At 44.6% G+C, this 26,358-nt stretch overlaps 1 protein-coding gene across 1 annotated transcript in view; it reads left to right on the top strand.

Annotated features, from left to right (window-relative positions):
• The window catches only part of SERPINI2 (serpin family I member 2), a 49,255-nt gene extending 37,482 nt beyond the window's left edge, over positions 1-11,773 (top strand). The window contains exons 8-9 of the mRNA XM_033150588.1: positions 3,026-3,115; positions 11,555-11,773. Of these exons, the coding sequence (XP_033006479.1) occupies positions 3,026-3,115; positions 11,555-11,631 (167 nt within the window). The 3' untranslated portion in view covers positions 11,632-11,773. The remainder of the gene's footprint in view (positions 1-3,025; positions 3,116-11,554) is intronic.
• Positions 11,774-26,358: the final 14,585 nt, after the last annotated feature.

Here is a 26,358-nt window from a genome sequence, read left to right as displayed (position 1 = left end):
TCCTTTTTATCCATCACTCAACAGCTGATTCCAACCCACCCCCCCATGCTTTCAGTAGAGGGGCAGAATATGTAAGAAGTGCAGGCAATCAGGAATTATGGCTGCAATGAGCTAGTGTAAAGGAATCTCAACCAGGTATTGGCATCTATGTACAGCTGGTAGAACTCTCATTCTTGAAAAGCATCCTTTATTTGACTGACCAAGCCATATTAAACCAGTCTTCCCCAACCTGGTGCCTTGTACATGTTGTTTGACTATTCCTCTACTTTTCAGTGGGGCTGAGAAGTGGGGTTTTGTCGTCGGGGCAGCCCAGGACCTCCATACACGCTGCCCAGGATTGCACCCTGGGGAGGTCACTTCGATGCTGCTAATGCAGCAGCTTGACTTCACCCCTGGAGGCACACTCCATTAGACAGATGGATGGCAACAATATCTCTTCCCATCATCTTTGACCACTGGGCATCCTAGCTAGGAATGATGGGAACTGTAATCCAACATCATTTGGAAACCCAGGGTTGAGAAAGGCTGCTTTAGGCTCTCGTTTCATTCCTGGACAGCTCATGTTTTATAAGAAATGACGCATGTTTCGGGAATTATCCTTATCTATAAAATAAAGAGCCCTAGCACCGTAAAATTCTATGGGACACATAAAAAAATCACAGCCCTCCCTAAATTATCACTTGGGTTTGTAAGTCCATGACTTAAGCCCTATATTTCTCCTTTGCTCTCTTGTGTTTAGGGACAAAATCACGACTCTCTCTATTGATTAGCTACAAAGCCTTGATTTGATATTTGATTCCAATGCTTCCCTTGTTCTTGTATGGGCCATATCACTGCTTCTGAAAAAAAAAACCACACAGCAGGTACCCACCCCTTCCTTCGTGCTCTCTTGGCTACAAGTCTAGGTCATGCCCCCAGACTACTGTAGGGATATTTCTTCTCTCTGACCTCTGCTTGCTGTGCCTTTCATCTCTAACCAGAACACCACTGTCATTTACTTACCATCACCCTGCTATGTGGCTCTTCAAATCCCTACTTTCATTCCTTCTACCTCTAGTGGTTGAAACTGTCAATTTTGATTTCTATTCATTTTTTATTTTTCTAGTGTTCAGGTCTTCACATTTCTGCATCACTTTGCATCTTTATATAAAAAAATTCTCATCCATATTTTAGTGTGAATCTCTCCTAATATAAACATTTTGTATGCAAGTTTCTCGAATAGGCACATTTTTTTACCAGTAAAAAGGTAAAGGTAAAGGGACCCCTGACCATCAGGTCCAGTCGTGTCCGACTCTGGGGTTGCGGCGCTCATCTCGCTCTATAGGCCGAGGGAGCCGGCATTTGTCCACAGACAGCTTCTGGGTCATGTGGCCAGCATGACAAAGCCGCTTCTGGCGAACCAGAGCAGCGCACGGAAACGCTGTTTCCCTTCCCGCTGGAGCGGTCCCTATTTATCTACTTGCACTTTGGCGTGCTTTCGAACTGCTAGGTGGGCAGGAGCTGGGACCGAGCAACGGGAGCTCACCCTGTGGCAGGGATTCAAACTGCCGACCTTCTGATCAGCAAGCCCTAGACTCTGTGGTTTAACCCACAGCGCCACCTGGGTCCCTTTTGTGCATGTTGAGAGCCGGTATGGTGTAGTGGTTAAGAGCGGTGGACTCGTAATCTGGTGAACCGGATTCACTTCCCCACTCCTCCACATGCAGCTGCTGGGTGACCTTGGGCTAGTCACACTTCTCTGAAGTCTCTCAGCCTCACTCACTTCACAGAGTGTTTGTTGTGGAGGAGGAAGGGAAAGGAGATTGTTAGCTGCTTTGAGACTGCTTAAGGGGAGTGAAAGGTGGGATATCAAGTCCAAACTCCTCCTCCTCCTCCTCCTCCTCCTCCTCCTCCTCCTCCTCCTCCTCCCCCTCCTCCTCCTCCTCCTCTTCTTCTTCTTCTTCTTCTTCTTCTTCTTCTTCTTCTTCTTCTTCTTCTTCTTCCCATTGCTTGACTGGAGACTTTGCAATACAAAATTCAGAGAAGAGCAAATTTAACAGGATGGTTCAGTTTCAGAGTTGTCCCTGCCAATAGATGTGAAGTTGGCAGGGAACTGATGTGTGTGAGAGAAAGAGAGGGGGAGAAAAACAGTTCTAGGTTGTGGCACCTGGTCCATGGAGCAGAATCCCAAGATTGTTCTACCTGGCTCCTTCTTTGCTTGCTTTAAAGCATACAGCAAACCTACAACTTACACACATTTAATTTGTGGGCATTCAGCTTTATGTGCCTGGCAAAAAATAAATTAAAAGGGGGCAGGCATCTGAGAAAAAAGACTCTGATTTTGGCTTTAGGAGTGATCCCTGGAACTTCACCCATGTTTTATGTCAGCATGGTTTTGGTTAGTTAAGGACTTATACTATCGCTGTTCCTTGGTGCTGTGGTCTAAACCACTGAGCTTCTTGGGCTTGCCGATCAGAAGGTTGGCGGTTCGAATCCATGCAATGGGGTAAGCTCCCGTTGCTCTGTCCCAGCTCCTGCCAACCTAGCAGTTTGAAAGCATGCCAGTGCAAGTAGACAAATAGGAAAGGTAAACGGCATTTCCATGCACTCTGGCTTCCGTCACGGTGTTCCGTTGTGCCAGAAGCAGTTTAGTCATGCTGGCCACATGACCTGGAAAGCTGTCTGTGGACAAACACTGGCTCCCTCGGCCTGAAAGTGAGATGAGTGCCGCACCCCATAGTCATCTTTGACTGGACTTAACCATTCAAGGGTCCTTTATCTTTCACCTTGTTCCTTGTTGGGATTTAGGGCTACTATTTCAGTGTTGCTATATGTTACCGCTGTTATTTTTGGACTGCATATATTTTAGGATGCAATCCTTTACCCACTGACAGAATAAGCACTGCTGAACTCAAAGGGACTTACTTCTGAGTAGCCATGACAGAGCTAATAATTTAGGTTGTTACTGTATCTTTTCATTTGAAAAACACTTCCTTTTGTCTGAAGCTTGTGCTTGTTTTTGCCTTTGTAAAAATATATATTGCAGGCATGCATTTGACAGCAATCATGAGCCTTTCCCACAAGCAGGTTGTGGCAAACCGACCATTCCTCTTTATCCTGAGACATAACTCGACAGGTAAATGGATAAGCAATGTATTTATTGTTACATTTGATTAAATGTATTGTTGTTTATTAGAGGGTTGGTTGGTAAGGGTTTGGAAGTTAAAGACCATTGTCCTGAACCACTTCTCAGCAGGTGAAGACATTAGCTTTTTCCAGACCTTCTCCTCTGATATGATTACCATTGTGTGAGGGGGAAGAATGGTTCTGCAGCTCGTCACTGTATGCCCATCAATGTGTGTGTGTGTGTGTGTGTGTGTGTGTGTGTGTGTGTCTGTACAGTGCTCTTGTGTTCAGGTTCTGCTTTCAGGTTTCATCTGTGAGAACAGGACGCAAGACAAGATAGGCATAGTTCTTACTATGCTCACGTGGGCTCCTCACAGAATTTAGAGCCCTGATTATGTCTGTTGGGTTCTGTTGTTGTGGTAGAAACTGGATCGGTTTGACCAATGAATTTTCTGACCCTTCTGCTTTTCTTATGAGTTGTCCCCCCCCCCATTCCAAGCTGGAGAGAGGAGTTTAATTGGCAGTGCCAGTGTGGAACTATGGTTAAGTCACCTCAGGGCAGTTTCACACATTAGGAAGCCACATTTTTGAGGCATTCATATTTTACAAGTTTAGGCTATTGAAGAGGGTTTGAAGAGTCCCTCAGTAAGGGAGTTTGTCCAGACCCTAGGGCAAAGGCATCACCAATATGGCACTGGCAACTGTAGGTGCACATGTGCCCTTGGAGGCTTTTGCTGGTACCCGCAGGGTCCCATCCTGTCCTCAAGATGAAGTTTTGCAGTGTGTTCTTGGTGCCTGGGTATGTGTGCAATGCCCACAAAAGTCCCCCCTAATTTGCAAATGTCCCCACAGGCCCAACAAGATTGGCAACTCTTTCCATAGAATCAACTACTCCAGGCAATCCTGTCATGGAAGTTACAGGAAGTAAGGAGGAATAGGCTGTTAAACTGATACAATATCTATTACTATTTCTTGTAAAAGCTATAGAAATGCACATTACTATTTTATGATCTTGGCTAACACCAAACTGTCTAAATTTACCTGCTGCTTTAAATTGAGGATTAGGAAATGGGGCAGCTCATTTTCAGGAAATAACAGTGGCTGAATGCAAAAGAGAAATCACTGTTATTTTAAGCAATTACACAATCAGTACTTTTGTCCCCAGACCTCACTGTAACTAAGCCTAAGTAGGTGCCAGTGAAATAATTGTATATATTTTTTTTCTCCTGTTCACCCCTCCCATCATTTCCTTCCCTCTCCTCTGCTGTTTTCCTGATTGTGTATTTTTTAGATTGCAAACCACTTGGGGGCAGAGACCTGTTCTCTCATTCTTTGAAATCTGTCACAAACACTGATATATTAATGATGATGATGATAATAAATAATAATAATTTCTAAAAACTACTGTATTATGTGACATGATTTCACATCCAGACTGGGACCAATATTATCTGACTGCATTTAAGGGATGGCTGTAGGTGGGGGTTTTTTGTTGTTGTTTTTTGCCGGGTGGTGGGGGCTTGTAAAAACTACCCATTTGTGGGTTAGTTGCTACATCAGGGATGGGCAACCTGCCCCCTACATTGCTGGACTAAAAATCCCATCATCTCTTGCCATTGGCATGGGCTGATGGGAACTGGAGTCTAACAACACCTGGAGGGCCAAAGGCTCCCCACCCCTGCCCTATATCACCCCCCCCCAAAAAAAAAAACAGAAGCTGTGGGTCTCTGAACAGACACTGCAGCCAGACAGCTGCCACAGGAACATTATCCATAGGAAAATATAGGGGAGAAAACCCAGTCTTTATTGGCTCCATAACATTTAACAACCCGTTCTTAAGTAAGGTGTGATGGTATGGGGAGGTTGCATGCTCCCTGCTGAAATCAAACTGTCTAAAAGTAACCCGCTGCTTTAAATTGAGGATTAGGATGAGTGGCAGCTCATTTTCAGGAAATAATAGTGACTGCAATTAAGAAGGGAAATTACTGTTATTTTTAGCAATTACACAATCAGTATTTTTTTGTGTTTTGTTACGGCAACTTTCGTATTGAATTACTGATAATTTGTCATCGTGATGGCAGACAAGCTTTATCAAAGCTCCTGATAACCTTACCACAACGGAATTAGAGCCTTGGGAATCCCGGTGGTGTCCAAACTCTAATTTGGCATGTAAAAATGAAACGTATTTCAAATTGTTGCCTCCAAATGGTGGCGAGAGCAGGATAGCCTCACCGGCAAAAGAAGCATTTTAGCTTGATGTCTGAGAGTGACCTTCTTGTGAGGTATCAATCAATCTATCTATACCCTACCTTTCCTCCAAGGGTTCAAGGTAGCGTAAATGCTTCTCCACTTCCCAATTTTATCCTCACAACAACCGTGAGGGTGCTTATGGGCTAAGAAGCAGTGACTGGACCAATGTCAGCCAGTGGGCTTCGTGGCCAATCAGGAATTTGGTCTCCCAGGTCCTAGTCTGAGGCTCCAACCGCTACACCACACTTCCAACCTCCTACACCAGTGCTGGATCCAGGTGTCTTTTTGAGAGGGTGGGGCATTGTGCAAGATGCCCATAGTGGGCCTTCCCTCTGAGTGTGTTTCCCTCCTCTTTGTCCCTTCTGCCCATTTGCTTGTCGTCTTCCTCTGCTCTCAGTCCATACAGCTGAGCTTGAGGCAACTGGAAGATGCTTCTCCATTTTTATTTTGCTCTTGTTGCTGCTTGCATGCTCAGAGAGCAAGCAGCGGAGGATCTGGGCTAGTAAGCGTCAATCCTTGACACCAGCCCTGCTCCTTCTGAGGACTTCCAATCTGTAAGCAAAAGTGTGCATGCACACGAAAGCTCATACCAGGAACAAACTCAGTTGGTCTCTAAGGTGCTACTAGAAAGAATTTTCGATTTTGTTTTGACTATGGCAGACCAACACGGCTACCCACCTGTAATCTGTAAGCAGACTGTCTTTTTAAGGTTGGAAAGACCCAAGGGGCAGGTTGAGGCTTGAGCCAGAAAGGCTCAATGTGAAAAGGATCTAGGAGTCTTGGTAGACCATAAACTTGGCATGAGTCAACAGTGTGATGCAGCAGCTAAAAAAGCTAATGCAATTCTGGACTGCATCAATAGGAGTATAGCATCTAGATCAAGGGAAGTAATAGTACCACTGTACTGAGGTCAGACCTCAGCTGGAATACTGTATCCAGTTCTGGGCACCACAATTCAAGAAGGATACTGACAAGCTAGAATGTGTCCAGAGGAGGGCAAACAAAATGGAACCAAAAGGCCTGGAAACGATGACTTATGAGGAACGGCTTAGGGAGCTGGGTATGTTTAGCCTGGAGAAGAGAAGGTTAAGGTGTGATATGATAGCCATGTTCAAATATATAAAAGGATGTCATATAGAGGAAGGTGAAAGGTTGTTTTCTGCTGCTCCAGAGAAGCGGACACGGAGCAATGGATTCAAACTACAAGAAAGAAGATTCCACCTAAACATTAGGAAGAACTTCCTGACAGTAAGAGCTGTTCAACAGTGGAATTTGCTGCCAAGGAGTGTGGTGGAGTCTCCTTCTTAGGAGGTCTTTAAGCGGAGGCTTGACAGCCACCTGTCAGGAATGCTTTGATGGTGTTTCCTGCTTGGCAGGGGGTTGGACTGGATGGCCCTTGTGGTCTCTTCCAACTCTATGATTCTATGAAAACATCTGGCATGAACGAAGTGGCTTTGTCAAGTCTCTGTGGCTCAAGGATCAATGAGTCCCTATGTGGGAAGACCTGATATTGCTGCAGCCAGGGTGTGCCCAGAACAACAACAAAAAGAGATGGGAAATAAAATAAAGTGAGTCAAAAACAGTCTGCTGCGAAAGGTAACTGCTGCCATGGGTGGGTAGGGGTCCTGATCCTTTAATGCTAGGAGCAAACTCAAGTCTCCCTTGGCAACTGCTTCCAATAATAAATACAAATCCTTCTAGGTCTGTCTTGCGCCAAACTCCCCAGGATATTGCTTATTTTTTTTGGACAGCTCTGAGTTGCCCCACAAATAGAACACTGGCAGCAGCCAGGAGAGGAAAGGAGCGGGGGGGGGGGGGAGTTGAGCCGAAAAAAAGAAGAAAAGTGTTGTGTGTTTTATACAACTTGTGATATTGCAAACTCTTTTCACATGCACATTGAGCACAGAGAGGACACCGGATCTAATAAGGGGAAAGGACCAAAGGAGAGACTCAAAGCTGCATTCTGTTTGTAGGATAAATACCTTAATTGTCTTATTTGCATACATCTCCTAAGAGAATTCTAGGGATCTTAAGAGGTAAGACTTTAGCTTCCTTCAGACTCTGCTTGCATTATTTGGGTTAACCTGAGGCTGAAGTGAACTGAAAAGGAAGAGGCAGAGCTCCTGAATAAATCAGGAGCAAAATCATTATTGCAGCCTAGGATAGAAATGTGTTTAAAAAAAACAATGCACAATAAGATTATATATATATATATAGTGTTGTGTTGACTATACTCCCAGAAGATGTCACCTTTGTCAGGTATGCCAAAACATTTCTTTGACATGTGATGAGGAAACATTGCAGAAGGATTAAAATGGAAAATAGCTTCATTATCTTACACCGCAATCCCACACGTGTTTACTCAGCAGTTAGTTCTGTTTAACTCTAAAAGGACTTGCTCCCAAGTAACTGCGCCTAGGATCACAGTCTTTTGGGCGAAGGCTGAAAATAACGTAAAGCATGATCACGTCTTGCATGTGATTAGGTAACTCGTGCAATTCCAGCTTTGCATGGTTGAAAGTCGGTTGGTTGAAATCCTGCAAATTAATTGCACACAAAGTGGAGAGCTTAAAAGCTCCTTCTGTGCCAGTGACACATACCTTAGTTACACCCTGTTTGGATTACAGTAGATCAGAATTGTTGTAATTGGATCAATCAAGATCAGGGAAGCAGGAAGAAATAAGAACTGTGTACCTTGAAATTCAACACATGGGAAGTCACTCAAAATTGTTTAATTTGGTATTTGAGAAATTGGCCTTCTAATTGTATTGTAATTTGGTATTGTGATAATGTGGCTTTCATTGGATTATGGTAATTGAAAATTAATAAAAATTATTATATGGATTACAGTAATGCACTCTGCATGGATCTGCCTTTGAAAAGTGCTCAGGACTTCCGGCGAGCACGCCATCGCGGGCGGTCGTGGGTCGCTTCGGCAGCGAGGCGACCCAGGCCGGCCCGGGGGTAGGAGCCCCGCTACCGCAAAGCGGGGCTCCGTTGAGCCGCGGGTCGAGCGTCCCGCGGCTTGGGCTCTCCGGCGAGCCCGCTATGGCTCTGAACCCTTCCCTCGCTCCCCCTGTAAAGGGGGAGTGGGGGTGAAGGGACCACGGAGCCGGGCTGAGGAGACATGCCCCAACTGGACCGGCGAAGCGGCGGCCGCCGCTCGCGGTGAGCGATATCCTTCTACCTGGTGGAAAATAAAATAAAAGAAGCCCGTCGGCTGTGAGTACTTGATTAATTGAACTTATTCTGGATATTTGGTGCCTCAGGAGACGCGACCAAGTTTCTCCCTTTGGTGGATAGAAAGTAACAGTTCTGATGGTATTGCTGCTACAGTGATGGATACAATGTTTAGACTTTTGACAAGTGAGAATGATCAGATCCCCTTTGGGGGAGAAACTTGGTGGAATATCTCTTTTTGAAATGGATGAATTGTAATCTTTTCGCCCTGACTCCAGGGAAAATGGCTGCGGAGACTTGAGTGTGAGATGGAAAAGTACTGTGACTAAGATGGAAAAACACTGAAATTTGATACCCTATGCCCACTTCTACCATGTTAAGTTTCGTTTTCAAGCTGGTTTTAGACTCTGAACTGACTCATGAACAAAGGATTATTTTGTTGAAGCTAGAACTGCTAAACCAAAAATTAATTTTGTTGAACCATGATATGGTAGAAAGGTTATATCCCACAGGAGAGACTGTTCAGAGCATTGCTAAAATGGAAGGAAACCTTGGCAGAGAGCTGAAGGGGATTATTGAAGAACAAAACATGATGTCTTTGCAACTCCGAGAAGATGAAAAGTCCTGTGGGGGTGGCAGACCCAGGATGAGAAGATTTTTTATATCCAATTTCTGGGGTGAGAGTCCAGGAATGATGGGGAAAAGACTCATATATTTACAATTAGAAGAGGAATGGAATTTCGAACCGGAGATGCTGGAAGGTGATGATCTGTGCCCCCTGATGCTCCCTGCAAGGACTGCTGTAGACTATGTCTGGAACTGTGGATCTATAAGAAAAGAGGACATTTTGGAAGTTCGTATTGGTGTAAGATGGAGGATTGTGTGGGGGGAGACCCCGAAATGGCGAAAGAAAATGGATAGAAAAGGGATAGGGTGAAATGTATTAAGGATAAATTTAGGTCGGTTTATTATGGTACCCTGAAGCCGGAGTGTTAAGATTTTAAGTTTTTAAATTAGAGAAGAGATATTTGAATTTTTCTTTATTAGCAGTAACCTAAGGGTAAGAAGATGATTGATATGATTCGACATAAGAAGTAATATGTTGTGTTATGATGCTGTATTATTAATTATCATGAAGTTAGAATTGAACTAGATTTTGATTTAAGTTAATTGAGTGATAGATTATTGAGAATTAAAAATTAGATTTTAAGAAGGATGTTTAGTTTAGGTTTGATTTTTAAATGATTTAATTTCAGAAATGAGAAGTTACTAAAGTAAAATGGAATTGGAACCGAAGGAGAGAAAACGGGGGAAGTCACTTAACAATGATTCGAACAAGAAAAGGTTTTTTTTTTTATGTAAACAAGAAAAAGAATTGTTGGTGTATTTGTGTTTGTTTTATTGTGGTTTGAATGTTGGGGGTGGGTTTGGGTCTGTGTTGTTATTTGTGTTATGTTGTTCTTTGTTTTGAAAAAACCAACAAATTCTTTTAAAAAAAAAGAAAAAGAAAAGAAAAGTGCTCAGAACCTTTGACCAGCTCAAAGAGCTGCAGCCAGAGTGTTGATCAGAACTGGTCATAGGAAGCAGACGAGTCTCTTGCTACAACAGCTCCACTAGCTACCTGTCTGTTTCTGAGCACAATTCAAAGCACAGCTTAGGTCCAAGCTATCTAGACCTCTCTCCCTGGGAAAGCTAGACTGGCTCCCTCCTTGTCCCTCTGCTGGCAAGTGAAGACTTTCTTGTTCCAACAGGCCTTTGAGAATTGACTGCTTTTAATCAAAGGGCTGGTGCCATTCTGTTTTTATTTTAATTATCTGTATGTTTTAAATAGATGTTATATATGTTATATAGTTTTAATTCTATCAATGTTTAATTCTATTTTAATGGCTGATTTTTCTTGTTTTTATCTGTAAGCCGCCTTGATCCCCATCAGGGAAGGTGGGGTACAGTGGCGCCCCGCTAGACGAAAAACTCGCTAGACGAAAGGCATTCACTAGCGGAAGGCTGCCCCGCAAGACGAAATTGTCAATGGGGCTGCCTCGCAAGACGGAAAAAAAAATTTCGCCGCGCGAAAACCGCTATTGCATTGGTGCTTCGCTAGACAAAAAAAAATCGCTAGACGAAGATACTCGTAGAACGAATTATTTCCGTCTAGCGAGGCACCACTGTATAAATAAATAAATAAATATTGATAATATTTATAAGGCAGGCACCATCAGGCAAACAACTACCGGTATCCCTCAGTCTCAGCCCTTCCACCTGTGATAAACCAATAGCAATTCACGGCTGTTGCAATGACCATGGGTTGTGCCCAGTGCTACACTTACTCAGAGTAGAACCATTGTAATCATTAGACATATGGACAACTTAGGTCCATGCATTTTAGTGCGGCTACTCTGAGGAAAAGGGACGCGGGCGGCGCTGTGGGTTAAACCACAGAGCCTATGGCTTGCCGATCAGAAGGTTGGCAGTTTGAATCCCCGCAACGGGGTGAGCTACCGTTGCTTGGTCCCTGCTCCTGCCAACCTAGCAGTTTGAAAGCACGTCAAAGTGCAAGTAGATAAATAGGTACCGCTCCAGCGGGAAGGTGAATGGCGTTTCTGTGCGCTGCTCTGGTTCGCCAGAAGCGGCTTAGTCATGCTGGCCACATGACCCGGAAGCTGTATGCTGGCTCCCTTGGACAATAAAGCGAGATGAGCGCCGTAACCCCAGAGTCGTTCGCGACTGGAATTAACGGTCAAGGGTCCCTTTACCTTTACCTTTACTCTGAGGAAAACTTAGTTGGATAAAACCCAATGAACATGCAGTGCTTGGAGCTCATGAGAAAAGTGCAGAGTAAGTACTCATGGTTGATTGTGAGAGGCTGTGATTTTTATTTGTTACAAGTGGTTTTGAGTAGTGCCCATGTAGGCACTAGAAGGTCAGGTTAGAAATATCTAGATAAACATAATGAAAATGAAATTACTGCAATTATTTGGAAGTTCCCATCTGAATAACTTTTTCTCTGCCTTCCGTTCAGGGTCCATTGTATTTATGGGGAAGCTGGCCAATCCTGACATGCAGCCGCTAAAGAGAAGAGATAGAGACTCCCTTTAAAAAGTAATAATGATCACACTAAGGTCTTGTGTGCTTTGAGGGGGAGATGGAAGTGTGGTTTCTCTTATTGCTGTTGCCTGTTGAATATTCTCTCTGCACCTCATATAGCAAGGTTGAATAAACCATTTCTGCATGTACTGTTCGTTTCTAGCTTCTCTGTAAATTATTTTATGTACCTTGGATGCTCTCAAGTACTCCAGGTAATTATAGAAGATTCGTAAAGTGGATATTTGAAAGGAACGATGTGCACTTCAAGAAGCAGCTATATACAAGAGATCGTATTGTTTCTGATCTAAAACCATAAAGGGAAAAAGAGAAAAACAATTCTCATGCATTTCTAAGTTCTCATGGAAATTTTCAAATGGCAAGCTTTTCCTTTTTGATTGTACCTTGACAGTTATTGCTTCAGCCTACGTGCTGCTCTGCTTTGCTGGCAAACGGGTAAGAAATAAAAACAAAATCCTTCAATCCATTGGCACTTACAAGATAAACAAAAATGAGATTTTTTTAAAAAAAGAATATACTGTTACCATTTCTGCATTTTTTTAAAAAAAACAAGGAAACAGAGTATATGTGGATTTTGAATCCATGCTACAAAACTTTTCTTTTCGCTGCCTTTTATAACCGCAGGGTCTATTTTCCTTCAACTTTCTTGGGCTGGGACCATGTTTGAAGAAGCACTGGAGAATAATTGACACCCATACTTGCCTAGCAACACCATGGTTTATCCCGCCAAAGTAGGATTACAAAAGAGCGGGTGATAGGGCTTGGATGAACATCATGATTTAAGGCTATCCCTGTCCAGCTGGGCCACCTGCCAAAGCTGACGGAAGACACTCTGCACCACCAATACCACCTGAGCCTTAAGCAACAGCCATGGATCCTCTAAGCTGCATACCTGCTCCTTCAGAGGGAGTAACCCCATCAAGAGCAGGCGACCTGCCATCCATGTGGTCTAGGGAACCACCTAACTCATAGTGTCCCAGTCTTATCTGGATCGAGCCTCAGCTGTTGGCTTTTGTCTAGTCCATTATAGAGGCAAGACAACAGTCCAGCACATCCATGGCCACAATGGCAGATGTTGCATTTGGGGCAAGCAGCATTGCTCACACCTATACTAAGAAGGGAAGCAGCAGGTGAAGTACCTGCAGCAACCGCCATCTTTCTTTCCCCAGAATGCTCCTGGATCCCGGAGGTAGAGTGATGCAGACAGCCAGGTGCTTCTCACCACTTCTCAGTCCCTAAACAAGTTTTTTATTTTATTTTTTTAAAGGAGATTTTGGTGTTCGCCTGTGGGTCCTAGCATTTCCCCTGCCATATCAGGTGTTGGGGCTGGGCCTAAGAGCAAAAGATTCTACCCGACTGCCTGCCACCCTCGCACCTATTCCCTTTTCTCTCAGCCTAATAACTCTGCAACTGGGTGATTTGGTGCTTTCTCTGACAAGCTGTTGCTTCCTCCGCTCGTACTAAAATACGGCGGTGTCTAATAAATACGATTTAATTGATTTGACTGATAATTGCATTGCTGCATCATTTACACATTTTATTATTCTAGTCTCAGTGATTTTTTTTTTAAAGGACTGCACACATGCTCAACTAATGCACGATCCAGCAGCAGGATCTGTATTCTGCATAAGACAATATCCAGTTTTTAAACTATGCTTCCCCTTATAGCCGCCCGTTTGTTAACACAGCCAAGTTTGAAGCAGGCGTGATCCCAAGCTGTGTACAAATTGCTCTCCAGAGAGCGCAGGTCATCACAAGTCCAGGCAAATATGACCTGCTGCTTCTTTGGGTCTGACTTCTTAAAATGCTGTGCTGTGCTGTGCTACACAGCCTCTTTCATTTTGGCATGGCATGGCAGTATCTAAACTTTCTGAGCAGGCATCCAAGTTGTGGCTATCAGCATTCCTCCTCCAGATAATCTGCTAAACAACCATCAGCAGCAATAACGTGGACAATGTGATTCTAGCAACAGTGCACCGTCTGCAGTTCTGTGCTCTTCCGTAATGATTTTATGTATACATAAAACCCAAAATTCTTGGGGAACCAGAGACGTTTCTCTGATATCCATTGCACTGAATCAGCAGCAGCTGCTGCTAGCAATGTCCATTAACACTTCTTTATATATTAACATTTTATCATGGAAAGCCTCATTTGCTAGAGGATGCTAAGGAGGGAAATTTATTTACAGTATATTCTCTTTATTCAAAGATGCTCAGGCCTTATGCTGACTGGGTCTGTCCATGGCTATGATATATCAGATAGGAAACTGCAAACCCTCCAAGTGTCCCTATTTTCCAGGGATAGTCCCAGATTTACAGAAGCTATCCCAGTTTCTGATTGGATCCTGGAATTTCCCGTTTTTCAGATGTCCCTATTTTCATTGGAGAAATGTTGGAGGGTATGGAGTTATCTGACCCCCCCCCCCCCAAAGCCATCTGGACGTAGCCCTGTATAGGCAGGTTTTTAAATGTTTAATGTTTTATTATGTTTTTATATATGTTGGAAGCCACCCAATGTGGCTGGGAAAACCCAGCCAGATGGGAGGGGTATAAATAGTAAAAATATTATTATGGAATAGGACGTCCCTGTTTTCATTGGAGAAATGTTGCAGGGTATGAAACGGAAGTTTGGGAACTATAAGCCACATCTGTACCGTACATTTAAAGGACTGTCGTGCCACTTTGACAGTCACGGCGTCCACCAAAGAATATTGGGAACTGTGGGAATATGTTTTGAAAGGTGCTACTGCACCTGTTTGTTTGGGTTTATTTTAGGTATCCTTCTGCTTTTGGGAGAAAGGGTAAAAGATCCTGCAGGGAGTTTCACTGCATGGATCCCTCTGCATTTGGTTAAAGCGCGGTAATTAGCCAGTGTAACGGTCAGCAGTTAGTTTTCCCGCCCCAAACATAGCACAGTAACAAGGTTGTGATTGGTTATTGTACTTGTTATGACGTTGTTTGAGTATTCAATAAATAGCCTCCGCTCCCTGTTGCGAGTGTGAAGAACGCGTGAGACAAGCTAGAGAGAACATCGGTGCGTGGCAAGCCAAGAGAGAAACCAAAACCAAAACCAGCCGCACAGAGCAGTTGAGAGCTTCTTCACCAGACTGCAGTCTTCTTCTGTTTATTTCATTTTCTTTTAAAAACGTTCTTTTGGCCGTCTAAGTTTTGGCCGCTATTTAGTTTAGTTTAACTTCTTCTCCGAAGACCTCCAGAATCTTTGGAAGCTACAGACCTCTGCAGAAAAACCTTCAGAACTCGAGGCAACCTTTAGAACTCACAGCAAACCTTCAGATCATAGCCAGCGGACCTTCTCACGACGTAGTGGGAGCAGGTTTCTCCAGGATTACTCGTCGTCCCATCTGCTGGCTATCCCCACAGGGAACTGTAGTTTGTTAAGGGTGGTGAGAGTTATTAGGAGACCCCAGAGAGCTGCAGTTCCCAGGGTTCCCTGGGAAGTGTGGTTGATTGTTCAACCCCTGTGTGAACGACTGCAGTTGCCAGGATTCTTTGAGCGAAGCCATGGTCGTTAAAGTGGTATACTGGTGCTTTCAACGTATGGTTACCCGTTGCCTTGCAGGACATATTCTGCAGCAGAAAAGGCTAAGGAGTAAACCCTACACAAATCTGGAGTGGAGTCCCTAACAGTGTTGGATGGCGCCTTCTGGCGACTCCTGCAGCCAAGTTGGTGCTAATGTACTGTATTGCTCTGTTTTCCTTTGGACCACATTAGCGAGGCCAAGAGGTTGTTTTCTAGGCAGCCCAGGACCTCCATTCACAATACTCAGGCTGGCACCCCAAAGATGTCACTTTGGTGCTGCTAATGCAGCAAAAACAACACAGGAGGCAGCAGTTACGAATTATCGGTCTGCAGCCCACAGCAGGTGCCAGGCCTCTCTAGTGGCTTGGCCTTGCCCCCCAAGGCACACTTCATTGCCTTTCGAGACAGACAGATGCCAACATACATGGCGTGGATGTGGCCATAGTGTCCAAATCCCTCTTCAGCCATTCTTAAAAGCTAACCGTGGAGAAATACAAAGCTGACTGCATTGACCCCATACCCTTGAACGTTGCCTGCAGAGCTTCTGAAGGAGACTTGTTAAGTGCCACTGGGAAGCCTGGTAAAAGTGCTTAGAAACCTGCTTGTGGAAGGGGCTAGCCAGGGCCTGTTTCCCCAAATGCTACACATATATTAAAAGACAAGACAATCCCTGCTTTACAGGTTCACAATCTCATAAACATAATACAAAACACGTGTCGCCGTTGTTTAGGGGATTCACACATAATCTTGACACTTAGTTTTAAAAAATGGTGTGTGTTTGTTTTTATTGGTGTTTTAGAAGCTTTTTCAGGCTGTTCATTGTGAACTGTTCAGAGGTGTTTTGTTCTAGTAAGCAGTGGGTGGGAGGAAGGAGGGAAGAGAAAAGCAAAGCATAGGAGCAGCTGCTAACCGATGGGGTCAATTCATTCTTCCTCTTGCCATGATATTCTTCTTGGCTGCCTGTCTGTGGCCCCGGGTCATGCTCTGCTTTGCTTTTAGGTGGTAGTGGTGGTAGGGAGAAGATGTAGGAGGAAACAAGGGCAATTAAACCCTTATATGTCAAAATGTCCTATCTTCACTGGCAATTGGGGAAACCCAGCCAGGTGGGTGGGGTAATAATAATAATAATAATAATAATAATAATAATAATAATAATAATTGGAATGGGGAATGGATTGGGCAGACCACTGGAGTTTGTGGGAACATGAAAAGACATGAATGAATGGCAGAGAGGGAGACATCACCTGGGATGAATACTTGGAATGTGAGCAGCAAAATCCATTCTTCAAAGAGACATGTCAGGGAAGGAAGGAAGGAAGGAAGGAATTTCCTGCTCAGGGTCTTCTCAGTGGCTACATCCAGACTTTGGGACCTTCCCAGGGAGACTTTCCTAGCTCCTTGTGCCAGCAGGTAAAGACCTCCCTGTTTAGATAGGCCTTCAATCTGCTGAGGTTTCTTATCTGCTCCTGCTTGAAGCGATCGCCCTAATAAGCAGAGGGAGGCTTTGGGGTGCCTCTCCCCCCTTTAATGAGTATCTGTTGCAGATGCTGGGCTATCCTGCGCTACAAGGCCACCTCCTTCTCTTTGATTCTGTGGTATCTTTGCTCCTCAGAGCAGTCAGAATCTAGTTGTTTGGAGCCTTTGCAATTCCGCTTACATTTTAATAGTCGGGAGAGGGTTTCTCACACTGGCAAAGATAAATTCATCACAGTCTGCCTAGTACTTAACAGATGAGTCGGTACAGAGGCAGAAATGTGCTGATCCAGGTTTTCACCGGGCTCTCGGAAGCTTTTTTAGCTCCATTCAAAATTGGAATGTACTTCCTTGCACTCATTAATCATGGCAGCTGAATGTGTAAAGGTCTAAAGTTCAGACCAGCCTTCTGAAGTTTGGTTAGGATGTTCTGTAGGAAATCTGCCCTTGTTCTCTGGGTATCTTCTGTTAGCACAAAAATTCCTGTAACATAGAGCACTATATATATATATATATTCAAAAGAAGTATGATGATCTGTTAGTTTCTCTTCTTCCAGTTATTACAGTGAGGCATAGGCACACAGGGGATCAAGAGAAGCAGACAAACACGGGAAAAATAGAAAGACTGGATCCAGAATGGATATGCAGCTTCTGCCTGCATCTGGACACAGTGGTGGAGTAATTGGTTCCAGTGGCAGCAGTGAGGGAGGAGGAGGCACTCATGGCTCTGTCTCCATCCAAACTCCACTGGTCACCTTTTGGGGAGAGAGATCTGTGCGTCTGAGGATTCCTGCATTGCAGGGCGTTGGACTTGATGACCCTTGAGGTCCCTCCCAACTCTGCAGTTGTATGATTCTACAAGTTCCTCTATTACTGGAGTGGGTGGTGAATGCCAATGCCAAGGGGACGCCTAAAATTTGGAGGAGTACTAAAAGTTATTTAAAGCTCAACAACAAACCTGTCCTCACCTCCCCCCCCACCCCCCACCCCAAAAAAACCAGCCCAAGCAGGAAATATGTTCAGTAGCCATGGAATGTCAAGTGCCAATTGGAAAAGAAAAAACAGGAAATTCAGGAGGTGGGATAGACCGACTTGCTGGAGAAGTACACGGCCAGCAGATTGAGACCCTGAACAGCCCTGTTAGGAGGTGAGAATATATTGCAACATTTTCTTGCAAGTTCCACTGGTCAACATAGGTTCTCTACTCAGCGTACTAAATCAGTTGTCTAGAGCATTGTGAACATGGGTAGGCAAAGTAAGGGCCAGATCCGGCCCAATAGCCTTCTAAATCCGGCCCGTGGATGGTCAATCAACGTGTTTTTACATGAGTAGAATGTGTCCTTTTATTTAAAATGCATCTCTGAGCTGGTTTATAACTGTAATAAACGAACGAACGAATGAATAAAATGCATCTCTGGGTTATTTGTGGGGCATAGGAATTCGTTCATTTTTTTCTCTATCCAAAATATAGTCTGGCCCCCCACAAGGTCTGAGGGACAGTGGACCGGCTCCCTGCTGAAAAAGTTTGCTGACCCTTGATTGTGAATTACAGCAGATATTTCTCAGATTCTAGCTTTCCTTATTTCTGAATAAGATTATCTTTGCATTATCATATTGTATGTTTAGGATTAACCGTCTCTCTTTCTCTCTGTAGTCAAATATATATAGTATCATAATGTGACTGCATTGCACAGATGCCATCTTACAGAGCACTGACTGTGCCTAACAGCCGACTGCAGCGATTATATCCATAACCTTGGCCCCAATTGCCATACTTGCCAAATGTAGCAGCCTAAATAATAAAAAAAACCATTCAAAGTCAAAAGCCATGTGTGTCCTGATAAATCCCCAGCTGATGTGCAAAAGGCAGGCAACAGCCCATCTGCAAAGCATCGCAGGACCACGTGAGGACATTGGCTTGCTGTTTCATTCCTCCCATGTAAGCCAATTCAAGGTGTCTTTCCTGATACTGAAAAGCCAGTACTGGCTTGATGCTCAGAGAACTACACTCTCTCCTTGCTTTCCATAACAAAAAGAAGCTCTAGAATTATGGACATTTAACCTGTGATAGGGACAATCTTATGTTTCCAAAAAGGAGAGATAACTTGGAAGGAAATGCCTCTTGGGCTATGACTGGGGAATTTGTGGCCCTCCATCAGACCCAGCCAACATGGCCAATGATCAGGAATGATGGGAGCTATGGTCCAACAGCACCCAGAGTGAAGGCTATGGTATGGTTACCAGATGTCCCTGTTTCCCAGGGACAGTCCCCAGATTTACAAATCTGTCCCCGGACAAAATCCGTCCCTGGAATGTCCCTGGATTTCATTTAATGTCCCCGGATTTATATTTTAAGTGTTGTAGATTTATTATACGGGAATGAATGTTGCGTAATTGGTTCAACGGCACAAGACACATCATATGAGGACTTCTGGGGAGGCAAAATGGTGGGTGCCACGGCAGCGAGCAGCTCCTGAAGCCAGCCAGAGCCAACTGCGCTACCAGGCTGGCTCTGGGCTGCTGAGACTGCCGCTGCCGCCACCACTGCCGAAGGGGAACTGGGGACACCTGGCGTATCAATTTTGGGGAACCGCTCCCCCCTGTGACCCAAATCAAGCCGGGAGCGAGAGTGCCTGGCCACCCGGCCGACTGCCTAGCGGCGCTCCGGGGCCAAGAAAACCCCAGAGCCGACACAGGGAGAAGGAGGAGAGGAGAAGGAGAAGGAAGAGAGAGAAAGAGGAAGGAGAAAAAAGAGGGGAGCCCCAACCTAGCATTTCTTGCCACTGCCGCCACTGAAGAGGAGAGGTAGGAGAGCACTGGGAGGGCAAGGACATGTGGCCGAGCCCAGGTCCGAGCCGAGCCCACTCCATGGCTGCTAGCGCAGGCCGGGGCCCAGAGGAAGGCCACGCGACAGAGGAGACCATAGAAGAGAAGATATTACTTCTTAATTTTTTTAAAAAATAACTTTTTTAAATAATTTTTTTTCCTCTTTGAAAAAAACCTGGTAACCTTATCATGGGATTCCTTCTGGGAATAGAGGATAAATTAACACAGGTTCTTCTGTGTCTTAATCACTATCACTCATTTTCACGTTTCCAGTAGCTTCTTTTATAGGCCAAAAAGGACACACACACACACACACACACACACACACAGAACTCATTATTTGAGTGCTGATCTTTATTTTGCCAAAACAATACTCTCAGTGAGTTATATCCTCAACTTATCCAGGCTGAGCTTCAGGCTGTCATCCTCATCACAGAGTCTGTATCATTTAGCAGCATGCTGAAGTAAATACATTTTTTTTTTAAAATAAAAAAAGGTTTCTATTGGGTTGATCAGGCTCCCATTCCAGAGCTCTCCAAGAGTTATGCAAAGTTATTTTGCATTACCAGACATTACATCATTAATAAATTGATATTTTTTTATGATGTCAGAGGTGGGAAGAACGCACAACAAGTGCATTCAGACTTGGGGAATATGGTGCTATTTTTCCATATTATAATGCTAGTGTTTCTGTCCTGTAGTCTGACGTTCTTTTCACGCTGCAGTACCTGTCGCATTATGGAATTGTGGCTTTTTGACCAATAGATCGGCATGGCAGGCTACATTTCATTCACACTAGTGGGCGTGATGCGACGCAACAGCAAATGTCACTGGACAATGTCCTTACTCTCCCACCCTTTTGACATGTGTGTGTGTCTTTCCCCGCATGATAACAGCACAGAACTGTATGCTGGTATATTACCCAAATTTCATCACTTTCCTCTGGTGATTATCTGGGTTAAACTGGCTTTGGGTGGATATATATATATATATATATATATATATATATATATATATATATATATTCTGGCAATGGCACAGAAATTAGCATTAAACTTGCACTGCAGTCCATTAGTTTTCCAGAAGTGGCTTTTATATCATGTGGAAGTTCAGATATAATGTGGAAATTAACAGTTAAGGGAACATTGAGAAAATGGAATAAGCTGCCATGTGAATGCAGCCAGCGTCTTAACAACAGGTCCTTTAACCTCTGCAAGCTTTCTGCACTGGCCAATACTCCTCTGGCAGATGAACCATTGCTCCTGCTGTGGGGGAAAAAAAAATATCAGATCTGTGTCCTCCATTACATTCAGCTTTGTAGAGAAACTCTCAGGTGTGTGCTTCCTCCCTCTCCTCACACTCCTCCCTTTAATACCTTCCGTTGCCTTAAATCTTTTCATCCCATCTCATTTAAAGACACCGGATAATTTGAAGACTTATTTGTACTTAATGGATACGATTACAATTAGGTGTGAAGAAACATAACGTCTTTGCTTCTAAGCAGGGATAAAACACACACACACACAGAGCTCAGATGGGAATGCCTTAAGATGAGCTTTCTTGATGGTTCTTTTTAATCCTTGCCAAGAGAACAAGGGAAATTCACAGGAAGCCGCACAGTTAATCTTGGTCATTATTATTTTCCTGCTGTAAAAGTACTGTGTTTTGTGTGTTGACGGTCCCTTTCCCCAATTTACCGACAGGTAATCTCATTCTGTTTGGTGATTCTGTTCGATAAGCTTCAACGTTACTACAAAATATAATCCATAGTAATGATAAACTAGGCAGAAATTGGCTGCTGAGAAGCACATAGCTGTCACCACATAACTAGGTCTGTGCAGGGATCTCTCTGTGTCTTTGGGGATAGACCATAGCTGTCAACTTTCCCCCCTTTTTAAAGGGAAGTTCCCTTATTCTGAATAGGATTCCTCGCAAGAAAAGGGAAAGTTGACAGCTATGGGATAGACTTATTGGAGGGAAGAACAGGCTTGCTTCGGGATACGGCCATCTTGCCAGTTCCAATGTGTACATGTGGTTTTGTTGTTGTTTTTAGTTTGTTTTCAAATAGAAGCTGAGGGGGAAATCCCTAAAAGAATATTTGGAAGCAGTAAAAGATTCTCCCCCAAGTGCTGCTGCCTTGTCTTCTTCACACAGCACATAGTTTGACTGTGGAACTTTCTCTCCCAGGAAGTAGTGACTGCCAGCAACCTAGATGGCTTTCAAAAAGGTTGAGGCAAATTCATGGAGGATAAAGTTGTCAGTGCCTACTAGTCATGATGGCTGTGTTCTGCCTCCACAGTTGGAGGCAGCAATGCTTCTTAATACCTGCTGCCCCAGCGCCACGATGTTTTAGTGCACACAGGAGATATTTTGGTTTCGGAAGACTTTCCTTTCTGACCCAGCTATTTGTTGTTGTTGTTTAGTCGTGTCTGACTCTTCATGACCCCATGGACCAGAGCACGCCAGGCACTCCTGTCTTCCACTGCCTCCCACAGTTTGGTCAGACTCATGTTGGCAGCTTTGAGAACACTGTCCACCCACCTTGTCCTCTGTCGTCCCCTTCTCCTTGTGCCCTCCCATCTTTCCCAACATCAGGGTCTTTTCCAGGGAGTCTTCTCTTCTCATGAGATGGCCAAAGTACTGGAGCCTCAGCTTCAGGATCTGCCCTTCCAGTGAGCACTCAGGGCTGATTATTTTAAGAATGGATAAGTTTGATCTTTCTGCAGTCCATGGGACTCTCAAGAGTCTCCTCCAGCACCATAATTCAAAGGCATCAATTCTCCGGCAATCAGCCTTCTTTATGGTCCAGCTCTCACTTCCATACATCATGTTATGTACTGAGTTGAATAGGATCCAAACTGCAGCAGGCTGATTGGTCCTAGAACAATAGGATTGAGATTGCAGCAGTCTGACTGGTCCCAGAACAATAGGATTGAGATTGCAGCAGTCTGACTGGTCCCAGAACAATAGGATTGAGATTGCAGCTGTCTGATTGGTCTGCAGGAGCCACCCAATCCAGCTCCAGGTGGAAGTGAATCCGCATTCCGATTGGCATACAGGAGTATCCCGGAATTAGCCAATCACTTGGGGCCCATTGTGTAAATAGTGTATATAAAGCAAACATTTTGGGGGAACTGCATTCCTCACTACTATGAGCTGAATAAAGAGCATGAAAATCACACTGGACTCCGAGTATCTTTCACATCACTACTGGGAAAACCATAGCTTTACCTATACGGACCTTTGTGGGCAAGGCGATGTCTCTGCTTTTTAAGATGCTGTCTAGGTTTGTCATTGCTTTTCTCCCAAGAAGCAGGCGTCTTCTAATTTCATGACTGCTGTCACCATCTGCAGTGATCATGGAACCCAAGAAAGTAAAATCTCTCACTGCCTTCATTTCTTCCCCTTCTATTTGCCAGGAGGTGATGGGATCAGTGGCAATGATCTTAGTTTTTTTGATGTTGACCCAGCTATTTATGGAATTCTGATTGTACATCTATAGAAACTTACAAACCATTTTATAGTTTGGAGGTCTTTTTGGTGTTTATTCAGCTTTTGTCTTGAATACTGCTCCAATGGCTTCATGCTAGGAAGCGGTTCATAAATTGATTAAACCAGTGCTTTTTTCTGTTAAAAAATGTTTCGGGGGACTCTCATTTTGACTCAAGAAAACCATCATTTTATAGTTCAAATTGGGAAAAATAAATACAGTAAATGGACAAAAGTACAAAGATTCACAAAATGTTTAGGGGTATGCATACCCCTGTGCCCCCCCCCCCCGAAAAAAGCACTGGGCTAAACAAAATAAATAAATATGGAGGGTCAAATGTTAAAATACCACAAAAAGACAAGCAATAAAATTATCAATCTGTTACAATAAAGCAAAAGTAGTTATCAGTCTGCAGTAGTACCAGTACCCTGAATTTTGTCATTCCAAAACATCACAAATAAACGCCATCATTCTATACATTTGTTTGAATGTTGGCTGCAATACATTCTTCTGTAATAAGTCAGTTCAGATAGAGTTCAGATGCATTCTCTGTTTTATTCTACCATTCAAATAGATGTGGGACTATATTCTTTTTAGATTGAACTGCACCCTTGCGGTGACACGTTGTTGTTTTGTTGTTTGTTTGTTTTTCATGTTAATAAAGCATTTCTAAACCATATATCACTGTCCAGTCCTTACAAGAAGACTTCCCCCCTGGAAATGAAATTATTGTGCTCTGCACCAGGGAATGTAAATGTATATACACGGCTAACCAGAGCTCAGCAGACTTCCAAGTCCTGCAGCTATATGGACTAAAAAAAATCCTCCCACCGGGAGCTTCCCAAAGTACAAGGCAGGTAGAAAATAAATATTACAACACCGGAATTTAACATCCTCATATTCAGGTAACTATCAAGCAGGGAGCTTCAAGGAGAGTTGAAGAAAATTATGCCGTAATACTGAGGAAGGGAAAGGGCCATTGAGCGTGATGGTTTAATATGTGCAGCACCGATCCATTTGGAACAGTTATGGGGAACCTGGGGCCCTCCAGATGTTATTAAACCACACATAGGGGTTTTCAACTTTTGGGGGGCCAGGGAACACATCTGAAATTTTGAGGAAGTGCCAGTCACAAAGGGTCTGTTTTTTTTGGGCGGGGGTCACGGCATAGGACAAAGCAGCTGCTGTGTGGACATGGCAAAACATGGGTGCTATGGACGGGTGTGTGTGTGTATCATAACACAAAATGGCTGCCGCATCTAAAAGAGCAGAAAAAGAGGACCCTGGTGCATGCATGCCACCAAACAAATTGGTGGTGCTGGTGGTGGGGAGATCTACTTCAATCACTGTCAATACAACTATTTCTGGCTTACTGAAATCAAAGACTTAAAGAATGCACCTAGTTTCCCAACCTGCCTCCTAGCATTCACAGTGATCACCCAAGGCCCTTCATTTTGGCTTCCTCCTACACTCAAACATATATTTTTTTCCCAGATTACTGTCTGCCAGCACCACTCAGTTATTTTGGTAGCTGTCTAAAACTGAGGAAATAATTGCTGCAGAATAATATTTGCATGTCGAGGCTACCGTCCCAGCTCCCCCCAGTAATTCAGTCAGGACACGTTATTTTTGGTTTGGGTTTTTGGCATAATTTTGGCCACAACTTTATTTAAATACAGCCAATGTGAGTGGTTGCTTAGGCATTGGAATGCGACTACTGTCCCCCCAGCCATGGGACAGCTGACATTCGCTTTTGAGGGCGAAGTCAGAAAAGGGTAAACACCTAAGGAAGAAGCGGAGTCGGGCAACGACCCAGGCCTCTCCCCCAAATGCTCCCTAGGACTCCGCTTGGCCCAAGCCTCCCACCACTTGAGGTGGGTATGGACAAAAAGCAGAAAGAGTCCCTGGATTCTTTTAACAGAATACCCTTATTTGCAGGGGTAGGCCCATCCGATTTCCTACCCCTGCCCCACGCATTCAGAGGCAGGCACAGCCTAACCATACCTCTGAAGCGATACTAGGGGCAGGCACAGCCTATCCTGGCCCCTAGTGCAAGCAAATTTATAACCAATGCCTAACCGCCAACCTTACAAGTTGTGACGATTTGCTACGCAGTAGGCAAAACCAGTGACAAAAGCCAATCAGCCACCGGATAAATTCCTACCAGGCTCCCGCTCCAAAGCAGACAACCCCGTGACAGGCATAGCAAGGTCAAGCAGCAAAGCGCCGTTCCCAAATTAGGGAGGGCGGGCGGGAGATCCGTTGCACACCGCAAAAGTGAAACCAAGTTTCACAAACTTAGGTTATAAAGGCAAGAACTGTCAATCAAACAACTAGCAACATGCTAAACTCCCCAGCAACTTGCCTTAACCAATCCTAGCTGTGGCCAGCACAAAACCCCCTCCCATCAACTTGGAGCTGCTCCTTTAACCCTTCTGCAACCCGTGCTCTCTTCAATGGGAGAACACGCTTTGCATGTCGAGGCTACCGTCCCAGCTCCCCCCAGTAATTCAGTCAGGACACGTTATTTTTGGTTTGGGTTTTTGGCATAATTTTGGCCACAACTTTATTTAAATACAGCCAATGTGAGTGGTTGCTTAGGCATTGGAATGCGACTACTGTCCCCCCAGCCATGGGACAGCTGACATTCGCTTTTGAGGGCGAAGTCAGAAAAGGGTAAACACCTAAGGAAGAAGCGGAGTCGGGCAACGACCCAGGCCTCTCCCCCAAATGCTCCCTAGGACTCCGCTTGGCCCAAGCCTCCCACCACTTGAGGTGGGTATGGACAAAAAGCAGAAAGAGTCCCTGGATTCTTTTAACAGAATACCCTTATTTGCAGGGGTAGGCCCATCCGATTTCCTACCCCTGCCCCACGCATTCAGAGGCAGGCACAGCCTAACCATACCTCTGAAGCGATACTAGGGGCAGGCACAGCCTATCCTGGCCCCTAGTGCAAGCAAATTTATAACCAATGCCTAACCGCCACACGAGCTACCCCAAGCTCGCCGCCAACCACTCACAGCCCCAATCCGACCTTTAATCCCTCCGCAATATCCTCCAGCCAGATATCACTCCCGCGGGAAGAAAGGTGGACTCCATCAGTCCGGTAGAGCAAATCTGCCCGAGCATAAATCCTCGGGTGCCTGATAGGCACCCCACCCAATTCCAGGATCCTAGCTGACGCCACCGCATTGACGCGCTTCCTGGCCTTCTCAGTACCCAGCGGGCGGAAGCTGCCCCGCCATTCGCGCCTCTGGAGCCACTGGGACCAAAACAGCTTACCATCAGGCACCAGCGACCTCAGAACCCCCAGATCCCTATGGATTGTTGAGCGAAGAGTAAGGCAGTCCAAAACTGGCAAATCGTTCTCCCCCAAGTGCACCACAATGGCG

The sequence above is a fragment of the Lacerta agilis genome, chromosome 5 (assembly GCF_009819535.1).
Source record: "Lacerta agilis isolate rLacAgi1 chromosome 5, rLacAgi1.pri, whole genome shotgun sequence".
NCBI lineage: Eukaryota > Metazoa > Chordata > Lepidosauria > Squamata > Lacertidae > Lacerta > Lacerta agilis.
This window is presented reverse-complemented; position numbering and strand designations above follow the sequence as displayed.